A 16,255-nucleotide genomic window follows, 5' to 3' on the forward strand; every position below is an offset into this window, starting at 1 on the left:
CTCCCAGTCCCACACTATGCCCCCCCTTGGGATTACTCTGGAGTAGCTCGGGGCTTGGATGGCTATAAGCCAGCTGCCTCACAGGCCAGGAAATAACCCATGCCAGGATGAGGCCTTTGCAGAGGTCCTGTGTGCTTATCTCAGCCCCAGGGAGCCCATCCTTTCAGTATGAAGGTGGAGGTCGCCAGGGCAGCAATGGCTCCACAAGCTTCGCCCAACTGTTTCACTGTCGCCCTGGGCCTCTGTCATGTCCCATCTCTGTTCACACATGTCTGCATGGGAATATCTGCACACACATGCCCCTTCTGTGCTGCTCCTCTCTGTCTGTGCGCAACGATCAAGGGCGGCAGTGCGAGGCAGGGGTTAAGCAGCGGGATGGGCATCGCGAACCAGAGCATGAAGGAGGGTGAGCACTGTGTGCCATCTGTGGGGCTCTGAGCCCTCCTCCAGTCCAGCCCAGCCTCTCCGGCCCCATGGCTGGTTTCTCCTGCTGTCACAGAGCAGTTGGAGCCCTTGGTGGGGAGCTTTGGGGAAAGGTACAGGGGCATTGCTTCCGGGTGTACGTGTTCCTTGTGGTCAGTCTTGTTCCTTGTACATCAACAGCAATGTGCTGGGTGTCTCATTGCACAGAGAAGGGGTCAGGACCGTCACATTCTTGTCCTTTGCATGTAAATCCATGTCTGAAGCCAGATCTCTGTGTGAAGACAACAGGTGGGCTGAGTCTGTGCTCTCTCCCTGTCTAAAGCTGCCATTTAGCAGCTGAGTGCAGCACCCCTATGAAGGCATCAGAAGGTTCTTGGAGCTGGAGGGTTTGAGCAGCCCACAATGTGCCAGGAGCTGTCCAGGCAAATGCCCCAGGCCCAGACTGGTAGCACTGTGATGCTGGGGGCATGCCAACTGCCACAGCACTTGCTCAAGCGTGCGGCTGCCATCATCATGTGCACTCTGCCCACTTTCCTCCAAATCAGAGAGAGTTCAGCTGCAACTGGGTTGGGATTTTAAGGCCTCCCACGAATTGTATATCTGTTGATCCAGGATGGAGCTGGTACAGCCACCAGCGTGTGCTGGTCTGATCCTCTGGCAGGTCTGACCTGCCCTTTCATCCAGTGCCAGAGGCAGTTCCTCCACTGCCCTCACTTTTCTGTGACCTTCAACACCTTCCTTGTGTGTCCAGCAAGACCCTAGTGTCCTCCCACACAGAAGCATCCCCAGCTCTGAAAGACAAGTCCGCTCTGCTTGGTTTTGTCCCTACTGACCTCCACCTTGCAAACCTCTGGAAGTCCAGCGTTCACTGGGTGTGCATGTCAGCATCTACCTGTCATACCAAGGCGACCAGTGGCCAGACAGAGCCAGCTGGTGACCCCCAACACTGCTTATCCTCACATTGAGCTGTGCCCTATGTAGAAGGGCTGGACCCAGGCCCCAGAGCCAAACCTCTTCCCTTGGGTATATTTTGAACCTGGATTCTTCCCAAGATGGGTCATCGTGGGTAGCTCACACAGGGCAGAACTCATAGGGTGGATGCACTCTGCAGACCAGGGATGGAGAGGAGGAGAAGGCATTCCTCCCCACAGGCAGTGCAGTGTCTGTCAAAGCGTCTGTCCTTATGCCGAGTGTGTGCCGTGGCTTTGCTATGGAGAGAAGGCAGTATCGCTTCTGTGTGGCTTCCTCCTGGCATGGGGACAGATGAGATAGCAGTGAGGTGGCCAGCCCAACCCCATCAGGGTGAAGGACAGTTTCCCTGATGTGGAGCACTCAGACTGCCCATCCACCCTGGCTCTGCAGGCTGTGGAGGCCCATTGCTGCTCCTGGCCACGTTGCAAGGTGCTGGCCAATGCTGGAGGCTTCACAGGTGCAAACTGGGAGCCACACCAGCCCTTGTCCAGCAGCCACAGGCAACCCAAGTGTGCCAAGGGGTGCTCCAGCAATGTGTGTGCCCTGTGTATATATATTGATATATGGTGCATACAACAGGCTGAATGCATCAGCAGCTTTTCTCCGTCTGGGAGGTGTCCTGTGGAGCTTTGCCATGCCGTGTTTGTGCCGCTGTCTGAGGTGCCTGTGCGGCATCTTGCTTGGCATCTTACGAGCTCTGAAGTTTGTACTGAAGTGTCAGCAGCAGCGGCCCCAGGGGACAGGCTGTCCGCTCCCCTCGTCCTCGGTCCCTGTGCAATGGCTGTCTGTGTGAGGGGCTCCCCTGTTCTTGGCCTTTAACCTTCTCCAACTCTTTCTTCCAGATCTTTGGACCCCCCTCACTTATCCCTCAGATACTTACCCATGGAGAGCAGGTACCGTCCCACTGGCGTTTCCCTCTTCCTTCCTCATGGAGCTTTCTCAGGTCAGCCTGGACACCCATGACAGGGTGCAAGGCAGGCTGTGGGGTCAGCCCACGCCCCAGGGCCAGGAGGAGGAGAAAGAGGAGGAGGAGAATGAGGCAGTACTCCCAACCTGGGCACTGCAGGGCAGCTGGAGAGCTTGGTTCCCCTGCCCCTGGCAGGGGGTTAGGGACCGTCAGGTTTAGCGGGAAAGTAGATGAACTTTTTGAGCTAAACCTTGTGCAGATGCCAATGCTGGGCAGAAATACTGTCCTTGAGGCCAAAGAAAGGGCCAGGAGAGATGGAAGGGCCATCTCAGCATCTGTCATCTGTATTTCAGAATGCTCTGCTTTAGGCTGGCTCTGGTTTAACCCAGGTGAGCCTGTCTTAAATCCAAGTTTGACCAGCCGCTGCTACTGGAGAGCAGGGCAGGGCCAGGAGCATGGGTGGGAGGGAGGTGGGGGCAGCAGCAGAAGCAGGGAGCAAAGCTGCCCCTGCTCGGCTCACACCTTGCCACAGCCTGCCATCGAGCCCTCTCCTGGTCCCCCACTGTGGATGGGGCTAGAATGCATTTCCAATAGTGCCACCTAGAACCAGTCCAGGCAGCCTGTCCCTGGTCAAGCATGGAGGCTGTCTCTATAGCCCACACGTCCCCACCTTCTCTCTCTGTGCTGCACCCGGCTGTAAGGCCAGGCCATTTACCCCCACTGAGGAGCATGCCTGCCCGGGCAGGGTCTTGCAGCTGAGGCTGGGGTCTCCCAGCTGCGCTGGTAGGGCAGAGGGACCTGTCAGAGGCTGGACAGAGATTTTAGCCTCATGTGCTCTCAGCCTCTCCATCAGAGACTGAAGGGTGTTTCACAGGCACTGTGGTGGTAAGTCCTACTCCACAAGCATGGACCCTCAAACCTCCAAGGAGAGTCCCCTCTTCCCTCTCTCTCAGCAGAGAGCCCGGGCATCCTGCACCCCACCAGCACTGACCACTGCACCTCCAAGTCTTGTCTGCCGTAAGCAGGACCACGCAGGAATGGCAGCAGGGTGGCTGCAGGGAGAGGAGCAGGAGGGAAGGGAAAGGGCTGCTTGCAGGCAGAGGGTGACTAGATCTGCCCCTCTTCCCCTGCAGGCACCAGAGCCGGAGCTGGGGGAGCAGTACGAAGTGGTCTGCGACTCTACCTACAGTGAGGCTGAGTCAGCTGCTGCGGAGGTGCTGGACCTGCCTCTGCCCAGCTACTTCCGATCCCGGAGCCACAGCTACCTCCGAGCCATCCAGGCGGGCTGCTCCCAGGAAGAGGACACGGGCTCCATCAGCTCCATCTCCCCCCCACCAGTAGGCAGCCTCAGCGGCAGCAGGACCCTGCCCACCAGCAGCAGTGAGTGCCAGCGGCGTGCAGTGGGGAGGCAGAGGGGAAGGGGCATGAGGCCAGCGTGGACAGGGGTTACTGCTGCTGACCGCCTGGGAGGTGTCGAGCATGTGAGGTGCTTCGCTCAGATACCTGTATCTCCAGCCATGGTTGTCCAAGCCTTTTGTGGGCTTATGGGGGCTTGTTCTGTGCTGGAGAGGGAGGCCAGCAGCTGGGTCATGCCGCTAGGATGGCTGGGGCTGGATCTCCGGATGCAGGTGCCGAAATGGCAGACAGGCTCTGATTGTCGGGATCTGGCCAGCACAGCTGATGCGGCCTGCAGAGGTCTGGGAGAGCTTGAAGTCTTCACTCAGTCAAGCCAAACCGAAGCCTGAGTGCTGTGGCCAGGAGCAGCCCACGGGATGCCCACCTTGCCCAGGAGCACTGGCTGCCCTCTCTGCCTGAAGTCCTGCGGGGCTGCAGGTGCAGCGGGAACCTGCGGGGCTGCAGGTGCAGCGGGAACCTGCAGCACAGGCAAGCATCCCTGCTGGCCTACACTATCAATAGCTTCCATCTTCCTCCTCCTCTCCACTATGTGTCTCTTATTAGCCCAATCCAGGCTACAGTTGACAGGTTTGACCTCTGTCTGAAACTCTCGGGAACAAAAATGTCTGTCAGGGACTCTGCACCAGCTTCCCCAGGGTCTGAGCATATCCTGATCTCTGCAGCCCCTTCAGCCAGAGGCAGAAATTTGGGCTGACAGGAGGAGGGAGGGCAGAAGGCATCTGCCTCCATTGCTCAGTGATGGAGGTGTGACAAGGCTTTGGGGTTCACCATGAACTTCTTTGCAGGTTCCTGCACAGAGCAGGACTCCTGGAAACAGGTCTGGGGGATTGGATCTGGGGGGAAAGGTAAATGGTGCAAATTTGCCCCCTCCAGATCCACAGGGTTTGTGATTTTGCCTGGCAGAGTCAGGCAGGTCTGACCCTGCCCATCCAGGGGCCCAAGCTTCAGCAGGTGAGGGCAGGACCCTGGCCAGCCCGGACCTGAGCAGTGCAGCCCAGGCAGCAGCATGCCAAACGTGGGGCTTGGCAGCACAGCTCCTATGCCATCCAGGCAACAACCCAGCTCCGTGCAGAGGCAGAGTGGTGCTGTGTGTTGGGCTCACAGCATTCGCACCCCGGTCCCTTCCCCTGCAGGCAGGGCAGAGGAAGCAACGGGCAGACAGTGTCACCCTGGTGCACCCAGCCCTCAGAAGATTTCAAAATCTTCTGACAGTGAGATGCTGGGAGTTCATCCTTTGGCTGGACTGGCTCCAGTTGCTTTCTCTCCCAGAGACAGAATTGCAGCAGCCACGTAGGTGTCTAACACATCAAGTCCTATTTGCCCCTCTCAATTAGGTGTACATAGACTAGAGACCCCAGCGTCCCTGGTCTGGGGTAAAAACAGGTCTTGCTCTGAGTTTCAAGGCACTAACAAGCCTTCCCGAGCACTAGAGCCCAGCACCCTGCAGCCTCAGTACACTGAGCAGCATTATACCCAGCTCCAGATGCCTCGCCTGGTGTTGGATGCAGACATTATTCATTCCAGGCCCTTCTCTTTTGATTAGTAATTACTGTATGGACAAGAGCCTGGCCTTTCCCTCCGAGGCAAGTCAGGATTGACTCCATCCGCCAGGGTAGGGGTGAGGCTGCAGGCAGCCCTGTTCAGCTGGTGTTTGTCACCAGCCAGGCCGTCTCTCCCAGGAGGAAGCTCCCAGCATCGCAGCAGAGCAGGTCTCTTCACCAAACGTCTGGCCGCAGCTGGCTCTCCTGCATGCCAAGCCTTCCCTTCCCCAATGGCCGGAGCACCCAGCACCTCTGGGAAGAGTCAGGGCTGCCCGCACTCCCCAGCAGGACCACCATTGCCCACCTGCAGTGCTGCTGGAGGAGGCTCCTGTGAATGCCCCACACATTCAGCACTGGGGTGGGAAGCAAGGAAGGCAAGTGCTTTGCCCCAGGATGTAATTTTGCCAGCATGCTGGGGTCACTGGCTTAAGACAGCAAGGAATGGCAAGAGCTGCTCTGACCTCACAGTGCTGGGAAAGCCCAGGAGGAAAGAGATGTAAGAGCTGTTTTTCTGTCTCGTCCAAAAATTAGCTGGCACTGTCTCCCTGGTGCAGAGACCAGCACTGCCCTGGCCCAGGGACATGTTTGGTGAAGCCAGGCTCCACCTCTGGTTGCCTTTACCAAAGCGTAATCTGCAGCAGTGGCTTCACTCCCCAGTGGTCTGTGCCTTTCCTGGAAAACGTGTGCAAGGGCTGTGGGCGGCAGGGAGGAGCATTGCTCTGGAGATGCTGCTTCTGCAAATGGCTCCTGAAGGCCTGAGCAGAGCCAACAGGTTCAGCTGTGTGAACCTGCAGTGTGGGGAGCAGCTCTCCTCTCACTGCAGCACTTCAGCTGGTATGAGGCCCTCCTGGGGCACTGGGGGGTGGGAGCAGGCTCCATAGAGATGCCCAGGGAAGTTGGCAGGCCCTTGCCAGAAGAGAAGCCTGTTACTTTTCTGTGATGCTTCAAGTCACTTGGTCTGCATCACTTTTGCATCATTTTCTTCAAGGCAGTCTGTGTCCTTCTTGGTTCCTGGCCAGCCACTGTGCTCCAGGTAAAGCTCAGCCGTAAAGCAGGGCACAAAGAGCTGAGGGGTCCCACCCTGGGAAGAGTTTTGGGAACTTGTTAGAAAAATTGATGCCTTGGTACTCCCAGACATGGTGGTGCCTGGACATCATGCCAGGCAGACACCAGAGTGGGCAGGAGGAGTCCAGCATCTTACCAGGGTTATACAGTGCTACCAGCAGCATGGAGGCAGACAGCAAGCCCTGTCACACACAGGCACACCGCGGTCAGGTCCAGCGGGGCAGGCTGCTCTTGGCATGAGCTCTGGCACCAAACCACAGAGCTGAGGGCAGGGGGTGTTCAGAGCAGCCTCGGTGTATCTACCAAGGGCAAAGCTGCTGGAATGCAGGAGTGGGCTGTTGGTGGGAGCCAGGTCAGAGCCCCATCCCAGCAGCGGGCAGAGGGGGGAGCAGGAAGGGGAGCAACAGCAGCCTTTGTGCCTGGCTCCAGGCCTTCCCACCTAGAGACATGCCCATGCCCTCACATCTCCCCTTCAGTGGTCTGCACTCCAGGGTCATCACAGTCAAAGTCCACAGGATGAGGCAGGGACTGGAAGAGATCCCCTGGGAGGGACAGGCTGCCTGTTCAGCCCCATCCCTCCTTCCTACTACCCTCTCTCGCTGCTTCCATCCCATGTTCTTCCCACCCTGGCTCACCCCACTCCCCGCAAGCCACCCTTGCTCCTTGCTGGCAGTATGGCTGATGCTGAGCTCAGTGCTGCTCCAAATCCAGGCTAACACCAGGAAGCAACAGCCTGCATAGCACAGAGGGGGTTTTCAAAATGACTGGTTGCCACCTCTCTCTGATGCAACCTAACAGAGATCTGCTGATTTCCAGAACATCCTCCAGCCCTTTGCATTGTCTGCTGGGGCTTTAGGAGGGAAACGTTTTTGATAGAGGGGGTGGGGAGCAGAGTGGACCATCTGTGTTTTTGCATGTGCGTGATGGGGAAGGCAGGAGGCATATCTGGATAGCAGTCACACCTTTAATCAGCCACTCAGGCTCAGTTCCCCCTGCAAATGTGCATCACTGAGGCTTTAATTGGTTGGTGCTCTATGAGAGGGGCCTCCCAAGCAGCAGGGTGCTACCTCTCAGCTTGATGGCATCAGTCTGGACCAATAGGGAGAAGTGGGTTCACCATCGTCTGCAGGTCTAATGGTCACTCACGGCCTCTGCTCCATGCAGGGCTCTGGAGTGAAACAACTGAGAACCCTCACCCATTCCCTTCCCACAGACACCCTCCTGCACCAGCATCCATGCAGCAACCCAGAGGAACTGTTCCCATCATGTGCCCAGTCCCTGAGAGGGGGTCTGGGTTTCTTCTCTGTTAGGACACATCCTAAAGAGGCACCAGCAGCAGCAATGCTGTGGCTGACACAGGCTTTTCATTCTTTGAGGACAGCATGGGGGTTGAATCGTAAAGCAAAGGGATTCAGCTACCGGCATGAAGAGGTGCAGTGAGCTCCATTTCACGGAGGGCTGCCAGTCTCAGAGTCTGTGTGGGGAGCACAGCCAGGTGGGAGAGCCTTGACAGCTGTCACATCTCTGACAAGCCAGTTCCTCCCACAAACGCCTGTATCACTTGCACATTACAAGGCAATTAGCTCCCATTTGACAGCCAGCGAGACAGATGATGAGCTGCCCTTGATCAACCTTAAACAAAGCTTTGTGCCTTGTGAAGCCAGAGACTCAAAAGCCCCAGTGAAACCTATTCATCTAATTGCCAGGCATTCAGCCGACAGCCACGCTGGCTCCTGAGCATTACAAAAGGGCTCCCCAGCCCCAGCTCCTTCTTATTAGAGGCAGGACTGGGAATTGCTTGCTTAATAGACTGCTTGCAATACAGAGCTGAATATTTGGTGTTCAGGGGAAACAGGAAAGCAGAGGTGAGCAAAGCACAGCAAAAGGAAGTGAGAATCCCCAGTGTGGAGACCCCAGCCCAGCCTCCACTCAATGCACCAGTGACAGCAGGGAGCGCTCACACCAAGCCAGTTCCAACATGAGCTCTTCCCAGTCCTCCCTGTGCCATCTGGTAACGTCACCCTTGCTCAGAGCATCCTGCCCTGGGATTCAGCAGCCTGTTACCAGAAAGCCCAGGTGCCCCAGCTCCTTATTCTGTGCCCAAATCTCTTCCAGGGAGGCCAGGGAATCCAGCTCTGCCTCCCCCTCCAGGACTAGGCTGTCTCTGTTGACCTGTCATACCAATGGTTAAGATGTCCCTGAAAGTGTGAGCTCTGAAGGGCAGCAACCCTCCAGTTCTCCCTTTCTGCTGACCCCATGATGGCAGCTCTGGCTGCAGGACCCCATCCCAGCCCACCACGGGAAGCACAGCACCTGGAGCAGAAGGAGCTTAAGAAAGTCTAGTCCTTCAGGCCAGCCCAACCTTGACCCAGCCAGAGCCAGGCATCAGGCTTGTCCTTGAGAGCCACCAGCACCATAAACAACTCCCAGGGCTGCGCACACCTTGTGTCCATCCATATGCCCAAGCTTTGCCAAGCCCAGGCTGGGCTTGAGAACACTACTTGGGAGAGATACTCCCCAAAGGCAGGACAGAATAGCCACCCTTCTGCCTCCAACCTGCTTTCTGTCTTCTTTGTATTGCTTTTTTTTCTTTTCATGACTAAACTAGAGAGATGGGTCCGAGGACCACTGCTGTGCTGGGAACCCTGCCCTGCTCCAGGAGAAGGCAGATCCCAGCCTGGTCCCCTGGCACTGATGCTCTTGCAGGGGGAGCATGGTTGTGCTTAGTGGAGGAAAGCCAAAGTGCCTGCACGCCTCTGTGCGGTGTCAGAGCACAAAGCAGCATCGTGCTGACCAAATCCCCAAGGGCTGGCTCACTGTAGGACGAGTTTCCACAGCTTCTGGGAAAGGCATGTAGTGCTGGCTTGTGAGGGATAGGTAGAGACACCCTTCCTCCTCCTCCTCCGCCTCTTCGTCCTCTGCCTGCAGTGATTACCTGGTCTCTGGGTAGGAAGGCAAGTTCTACTCCTCTCCTCTCTCAGCTGTCATGGCCTTCTCTTCTTTGTGGGGAAGAAGTAGTGGTCTGAAGGCAAAGGAAAAACCAAACCAGGCCAGGACACATTGTTCAGCCTGTGAGTGAGTGGCCACAGCTGAGGAGTAAAGCACCATTGTGGCCCCTTTGCTAATTATATCAGCCTGAGCTGACCCTGTACAGCCTTTGAGGAGAGAGACTGTTATCATTCCCTTCAGATTTTCTCCTTCTTTTTGACCTAGATTTCACGTTCCAGAAATAGCTTTCTCTGACATACCAGCAGGAAAGGGATTAGAGAGAGAGAGTGTGTGTGCGCACGCGTGCCAGGGAGAGTTCTGTTGCATGCTCCATCAGTGTTTGTAAGAGAAAAAAAGGGTACATATACATGTTCCATGATCTATTCATATGTCTGTAGGACACAAAGACATTTATGACAATTGTTTCTCTCCACACTTACTGTTAATTTTTCACGTCTAATCTTTCCCTTGCTATTATGGAAACTCCACTATCAAGCCCTGCGCCCAGACAGCGCTCCCTTTTCCGCAGGAAGCCTGTACCATGGCTACAACCCCGCCCTCCAACTCCACCACCAAAACCAAAATCTCTCTGTCCTTCTGCCTCAGCAAAGCTGCACTTGGTGCTCTTTGCTGCCAGGTTTCAGCTCTCCTACAGGCAGCACCCAGCGCAGCAAGCTCTCTTTCTGCTGCCTGCTGTGTGCATGTGTCTCGCTGGCACCCAGGAACAGCTCCAATGGGTTTGAGCCCCATGGAAATGTCACTTGCCCAGTGACATTTCAGATCCCCAGGAAGAGGGGAGCTGCAGCCCACACATGATGCTGTGCTGACACAAGCAGACTTAATATTGGAAAGTGAGCACAGCTCCAAGATCCTGGCCAAGCCTGCCCTCTCCTAGCAGGGTCCATCTACAATGGAGTAGAAAGGCAGCTGCCAGCGTTTTCCTTTGGTAATATGGTCAGAAAGCCAAGTCGTTCTTGTTGCTTGCTTTTATCAGCCTTAATGGCAGGAAAGGGAGTCAGTAGTGCTGTCCTTGTGGGAGAGAAGAAACTGAGGCACCAAGGGGTGCCTCAGCTTGCTCAGAGCCTCTGGGAGAGCAGCAGCAGGGAGCCCATGCATGGTGTAGTGCTCTGCCCATGAGGCTGCGCTGGTTGGAGAGCAACACACCAGGTACAGCAGATACCTAAGGTCTCTTCTTAGGCTGAGGGGCCTGGTAGCATCCCAGCACGCTGGCCCTGCTGCCATCCACGCAAACCGGGTGAGCACAGAGCTGCCCTGGTGCCAGGCAATCACAGATGCCCCTTTGTGTCCCTGCTGTCGGCGATGCTCAGCACCTCTCTACATCTCCCTCCATGGCCACAGGGCTCGTGCCATCACTGGAGCAGTCCAGCAGCAACTGGCGATGGTCTTAGCTAAGATACACACACATGCCAGGACAGAGGGACTGGATGAGGTTTAGTAAGGCCATGCACCCAGGCCTGAGCATTTGCAGGATTTCAGACAGCGCGGGCAAATGAGGATTTCTTTGTCTGTGTTTCTCTTGTTCTGGGTTGCTTTTCCTCTCCTTCATGCTCTTCCATTACTTTTTCCATCTACGGACCCATGGGTATTCCTGAGGATTCAGGAAGAGATCGGCTCAGAGCTTCGCAGAGCCACTCACAACCTGTGTGGCTGAGGGGCTCTCAGTCCAGAGCTGCTCACCACTCCCAAGCCTGGAAGCAGTTGAATCAAAAACAAGTTTTCTTGTTTTCCTTGGTAGGCAGTGAGGGGAGTGATCCTGGGCTGCAGGTCCCGAGTCTCAGGGCTCTCTGGGGAGATCCTCCTTCGGCTCCACTTTGCTGCTCTGCTTCCGAGAGCAGAAGCAGCACATCCGCAGCAATTCCATTTCTGAATGTGAAGGGCGGCGGTGGCTCAGCCCCACTTGCTGGAGCTGGCAGCGCGTGAGCTCGGTGCGGTGTTTCCCCAAGGTACTTTGATCTCTCCTTGATGCAGACCAGCCCTTCTCCACCGAGCGCCATGAACCCAGCGAGTCATAAATAAAACAGAGCATCCAAAGACTGAGGTAACAGTGAGGAGTTGGGGTGGCAGACGTGGCAACACCGCTACCTGCAAAGCCACAACCCCTGCTGGAGGCCAAGCACTCCGCAGGCAGCACCATTAGGCAGCATCCACCTGGATTAGCAGCAGGTGCCCACTGCCCCTGTCTCATGTCAGACCGGTGCGTGGCATGGCTCCAGCGTCACAGAGGTCTCCTCCTGCCCCGCAGTCTGGGTGAGCCTCACGCGCAGCTCCGGATCTCTCAACATGGGATTGGAGGGATGGAGCTGGATGCTGCTCCAGCACCTGGCATGTCTGTGCCCAGGGTGCCAAACCTGGCATGGCTCTGCCCAGGCAGGCTCTCCCTGCAGCCCACAAGCTGTACCAGCCTTGCTCCCCTTCGCAGGTCCATCATCCATCGTTCCTGCTCAGGCAGCCTAACGGGAAGGCACAAAACACAGGCACCGAGCACAGCAGCAGCACACAGTGAAGCGAGGCTCAGTTCCCTCTCCCCGTGCCCATCAGGATGGAGCTCAGTTAGCAAATATGTGACCAGCGGGAAACACCCACCCAAGGAAACATCCATGTCCCCATTCTTTCCTTTTCGATTGATTTCTCTCCCCACCAGAGACATTCCGGCTGCTCACGCCACTCTCTGCCTGCAGCTGCCCTGCAGCAGGTCGGGGGAAGCGGCGCTGCTCCCCCGGGCCGGGCCCCGCGGCAGCCTCACCTGCAGGGCGCCCACCCACCCCGCCTCCGGCCCAGCTTGGGTTGTCCCCGGCGCGGGGGGCCGGCGCCGGGGCAGCGGCGGGACGAGGAGGTCTTTCAGCCAAACCCACTTTTGCGTCGGGGGAAAGACGGGGCCGTGCTGGGGGAATGTCACCGAGGCTCCCACGGCCATGAGGAGGTGACAAAGCCCCCTCGCGGGGGTGACAGAGGCGCCCGCTTTCTTCAGCAGCGCTGGCCTCCCCCGCTTCTGCCACGCACGGGGCTGCCACCCGCAGGAGTTCCGGTGCGGGAACGGCGGCAGCCGCCGCCTCCGTCCCCGTGTGTGTCCCGTGTATCGTCGTCGTCCCCGCCGCGTCCTGTCCGCTGCAGACGCGGGGCTCCCGGTTAAGGCTTGAGACGTGCCCGGCCTCCTTGTTCCCGCCCAGAGATCGGGGACCGCGGCGCGGCGCGCGGAGGAGGGACGCGCGCGACCGCGCCCGACCGTGGGCGTGCCGCGGGGCGGGGCCGCGCCTGCGCGGGGCGGGGCGGTGACGCGTGGGGCGGGGCGGGGGTTTAAGGCGCGGCCCCGCCCGCGGCGCGCAGCCGTGAGCGGCGGGCGGGCGCGGTGAGTGCGGTGGTGATCTCCTCGCGTCTCCTCCCTCCTCCCGCCCGCGGCCGCAGGAGCAGTCGGCGCGGCCCCAGCCCACGGCCCGTCCTCCCTTCCGCGGGAGCCAAGCCGGGCCGAGCGCCCCCGCCCCGCGGCCCCCCCCCCTTCCCCCCCGTCTCTCCGGTCCCCTCCGCCCCTCCTTTGTGTCTCCCATGGCTTTGTGTCTGGAGCTCCTCAAGCAATGTGAGTGATTGCCCGGGGCGCGGCGGGCGGGCGGGGGGCCGGGCCGGGCCCTGCATGGCTCTGCGGCGGGGGTGCCGCGCCCTGCCTGCCTGCTGCTGCCGCCGCTGCTTGCCAGCCTCGCCGCCCCGCCGGGATCGCAGGTGGCGCTTCCGCTTCCCACGCGCGTCCCGACCCTCCGGGGGGTGGGGTGGAAACTGCGCGGCCGGGGCGGGAGGGCTCCTGCTGCCTCCGCGCTCCTCTCCGGGGAAGGGGGTAGGGGGGGCTGCCCCATCCTCCCACGCATGCCGCCTTCGCTGCGTGGGGGTCCGCGTCCCCGCGGGGAGAGCTGGCCCCTGTGCTGGAGGGCGGAGGTGGGCTTCGCCTCGGAGCGGGCGGCTGGAGCAGCTGCTCGTCCCCTCTGCCCTCACCGGGAGCTGCCCGCGGCGGGGGAGCCGTGGCAGCGCTTGGTCGCAGCCCCGGCCGCGTTGAGCCCCGCTGTCCCCGTCCCTCCGAAGAGAAGCGGGGTCGTGGCGGGTCAGGCTGGATGCCCAGGCCGGTGCTTAAGGTCTTTAAGGAGTCCCTAAAGTGCTGGAGGAAATGAAACGGTGATTCGCTAAATGTTTTCTCCCCCCAGGGAACACTGAGGCTTTTTTTAAGGTGGTGGTTGGATTCTTCTTCCCCTCGAGAAGAAAAGAGTATTGTCTGAGGCACGAAGCTTCAGCGTGCCTGTCGCTGCTGAAGGCTGACATTTAGCAGCGCAGCAAGCTGGCACCTCCCGGCCAGAGCAGGCTTTGAAAAGTCTCTTTTTTACCCTGTGCAAGCATGTCCTGGCTGAGGCTACCTGATGTTGCACCCCAGTGTTGAGCCGCCCTGTCCTGGCTAAGGGTTTAGGCTGAATGCCTCTGAATTTAACTGCAGGTGTAGCTCAGGTGTCAGTGTGCTGTGTTGGACAGTGGGGATGTTAGGGTTGGTTTTAAGCAGTAAGTAAATGTAGCTTTTAATTTCTATTCTGGTCTTTGTTAAGAGGTCCAAAAAGGAGGATTATTTCCAGGATCCTGTTGATAGGACTAATATTACTTATTTTGTAAAGGTACAGACCCTGACCCCAGGTTGCGAGGGAAATGTGTGTTTGAGACAGGAATGAAATTAGGGTCTCTGAATTCTGGGCTGTAATTTGCCACTTGGGGGAGGGAAAAGAAAAGAAAGAAAAAAAAAAAAACAAAAAACACAGCATGTGGCATTGGATCCTAAAATAAATTCCAATCATGTGGGATGATAACAAGCCAGATTGCCAAATCATGTAAGTTGGCAGACTTGACTCTAGAGGGTCCAAGTTACTTAGCTGGTAATTGCTCTTCCAACAGGAGTTTGGTGCTATTAAGTTACACATTCTTGAACGTGTGGAGAAAAGTAAGCCTGACTAGTGGTCAAATCTAGCCCGCTTGTCTTTCACATTAAGATAACTTATGTGTGCATACTCTGCAGTGGTACCCAGGTACTCAGAAGAAGGTTATCTGTACAATTTGTCTGACACATTGTAGTCATGGAAAACCTAAAAGCTCACCTTTAAGGTGCAAGTGCTAAACTGCTGCATACTATTTCTGCATCTATAGCTTGCTACTTCTATTCTGCTTCTGTAGTAGCAGTGTAAGTTTCTGGTGTTGCCGAGGGCCCCAGGATCTGTGACTTGGCCCTTGAAGTGCTGAGGTATAACTACTATGCAGTGTGCTGGTTTTGAAAGGACAAGAAGACCCTGTGCAGCCCCTGCCAGCTCCTTGACAGCAAAGGTGATAATGGAAGAACTTGATTTCTGTTGTGTGTGGATTAGCTATCTGGAGAATACTGAGAATATGATGGGATTTGGTAAACCATGGAGCACTCTGAGGCCAACAGGTACCTTTGTGGAACTTGATCTGCTGTAGCTGGTGTCCCAGCCCTCTAGCTGATGGGGCAAACATTGTCAGCTGCTGGGGAAGAGCTTGCATTTTGCTTTGCAGCTGTGAGTCAGTAGTTGGATACTCAGTTGCTTAATCTGTGCATGCAGTTTAGATTTGTGGACACTTCTGACTACTTAGCTCAAGGTTATTCATCTGCTTCTGCAGCCTAATGCGTAATGCATGGGAGACCTGCTGTTCTGTGAGCTCATTCATAGCTGTGCATGCTGCTAGAGCAATATATTTTAAAAAGCTTTTAATGGATAACTAATAACTGCCAGGCACTTACAAATAACTGTATGTCAGTTCTTGTCTCCCATATAGATTTTTCCTGTTGTTTGAGTCCAGACTCAAATAGTTTGGAGTGAACTATTCACCAGACCCTGTAAAAGTCACTCTGTGACACTTGATTTTCCTAATAATGCAATACATGCCTGCCTGAAGAAGGAAGGCTGCGAAGCCATGCTGCAGCAGGGCGTTTTTTTGTCTCCTCAGCTGATACTTTTGCTCTGTGCAACCTGAGCAACAGCCTCAAATATTTTTTAATGGATTGAGGAGGCATAATTGGATTCAGTGTAGTGCAAGTTACAGTAACATATGGGAGCTGGAAGGATTAAGGCTGTGCAGGCGGGTGGCCTTGTTCAAGAAAAATCCACTTCAATTTCTGCAGTGAAAAGTTGTGTGTTTTCTATGAGAGCAGATTTAAAAAAGGGAGGGGAGAAATACTAAGTATGATTGCTGTTTGCTTTGGAAGGCGATTAGAGTTCAGGCTGTCAGATAAACTTTTGTGAAGGCTGTGGTTGGGCTTGGGGATGAAAATGGTGAATTTGGGTCCCTCCAGAAGAGCTCACAAAAGAGTGAGTTTATCTTTCCCTTCTCTCCTGGTCTCCGTGCCAGCCTGCCACCTGGAGAGAGAGAGAAGTGGAGGACAGAATGACACCAGGGTGTTTGACATAAGCTGCCTTTAAACAAGTGGAAGTTAAACTATTTGCAGATGGGCTAGTTAATGAGGAGAGTGGAAATTCTGTCCACTTCAATTTGTCTTGCAAAATTAATGAATTGCTGGCCCTTTAGTGCAGATGGGTACGCTAAGTCAACCTTCTGTCCCCTGTAGAAGCAGCGGGCAAGAGGAACAGCAGCCCCAGGACTGAAGCCCTGACCTGGGCCCTAGCCCTGTGCTTCACTTCTCTGGTCTGCCAGGGTATGGCTTGTAAAGCCGGAAGGCACCATTTCAAAAGCATTTGCAATTTCCACTGAAAACAGTGAGGTAGCTGCTCAGATAGGTACATCTGCCCATGTGAGTCTGGTGTCTCATTTTATGGGCAACATAAGGTAGGGCAGTACCAGTGTCTACATACCGCAGTGTGGGCTGCTAGTCTGCTATCAAGGATAGGTGACAAGCTGTCCTGGGGGAAGTAATGGTCCCTCAGGACTGGAG

General features: G+C 56.3%; 1 protein-coding gene across 6 annotated transcripts in view; it reads left to right on the forward strand.

Annotated features, from left to right (window-relative positions):
- DLGAP4 (DLG associated protein 4) overlaps positions 1 to 16,255 on the forward strand; it is a 150,867-nt gene that overhangs the window by 91,221 nt on the left and 43,391 nt on the right. For 2 of the 6 annotated variants that reach the window (XM_069808068.1, XM_069808074.1), the window contains 2 exons: positions 2,238 to 2,288; positions 3,436 to 3,682. In XM_069808068.1, the coding sequence (XP_069664169.1) occupies positions 2,238 to 2,288; positions 3,436 to 3,682 (298 nt within the window). The other 4 variants (XM_069808061.1, XM_069808103.1, XM_069808094.1 and 1 more) reach the window with 4 other exon arrangements.

This window comes from Haliaeetus albicilla, chromosome 2, assembly GCF_947461875.1.
Source record: "Haliaeetus albicilla chromosome 2, bHalAlb1.1, whole genome shotgun sequence".
In the NCBI taxonomy this organism is placed as follows: domain Eukaryota; kingdom Metazoa; phylum Chordata; class Aves; order Accipitriformes; family Accipitridae; genus Haliaeetus; species Haliaeetus albicilla.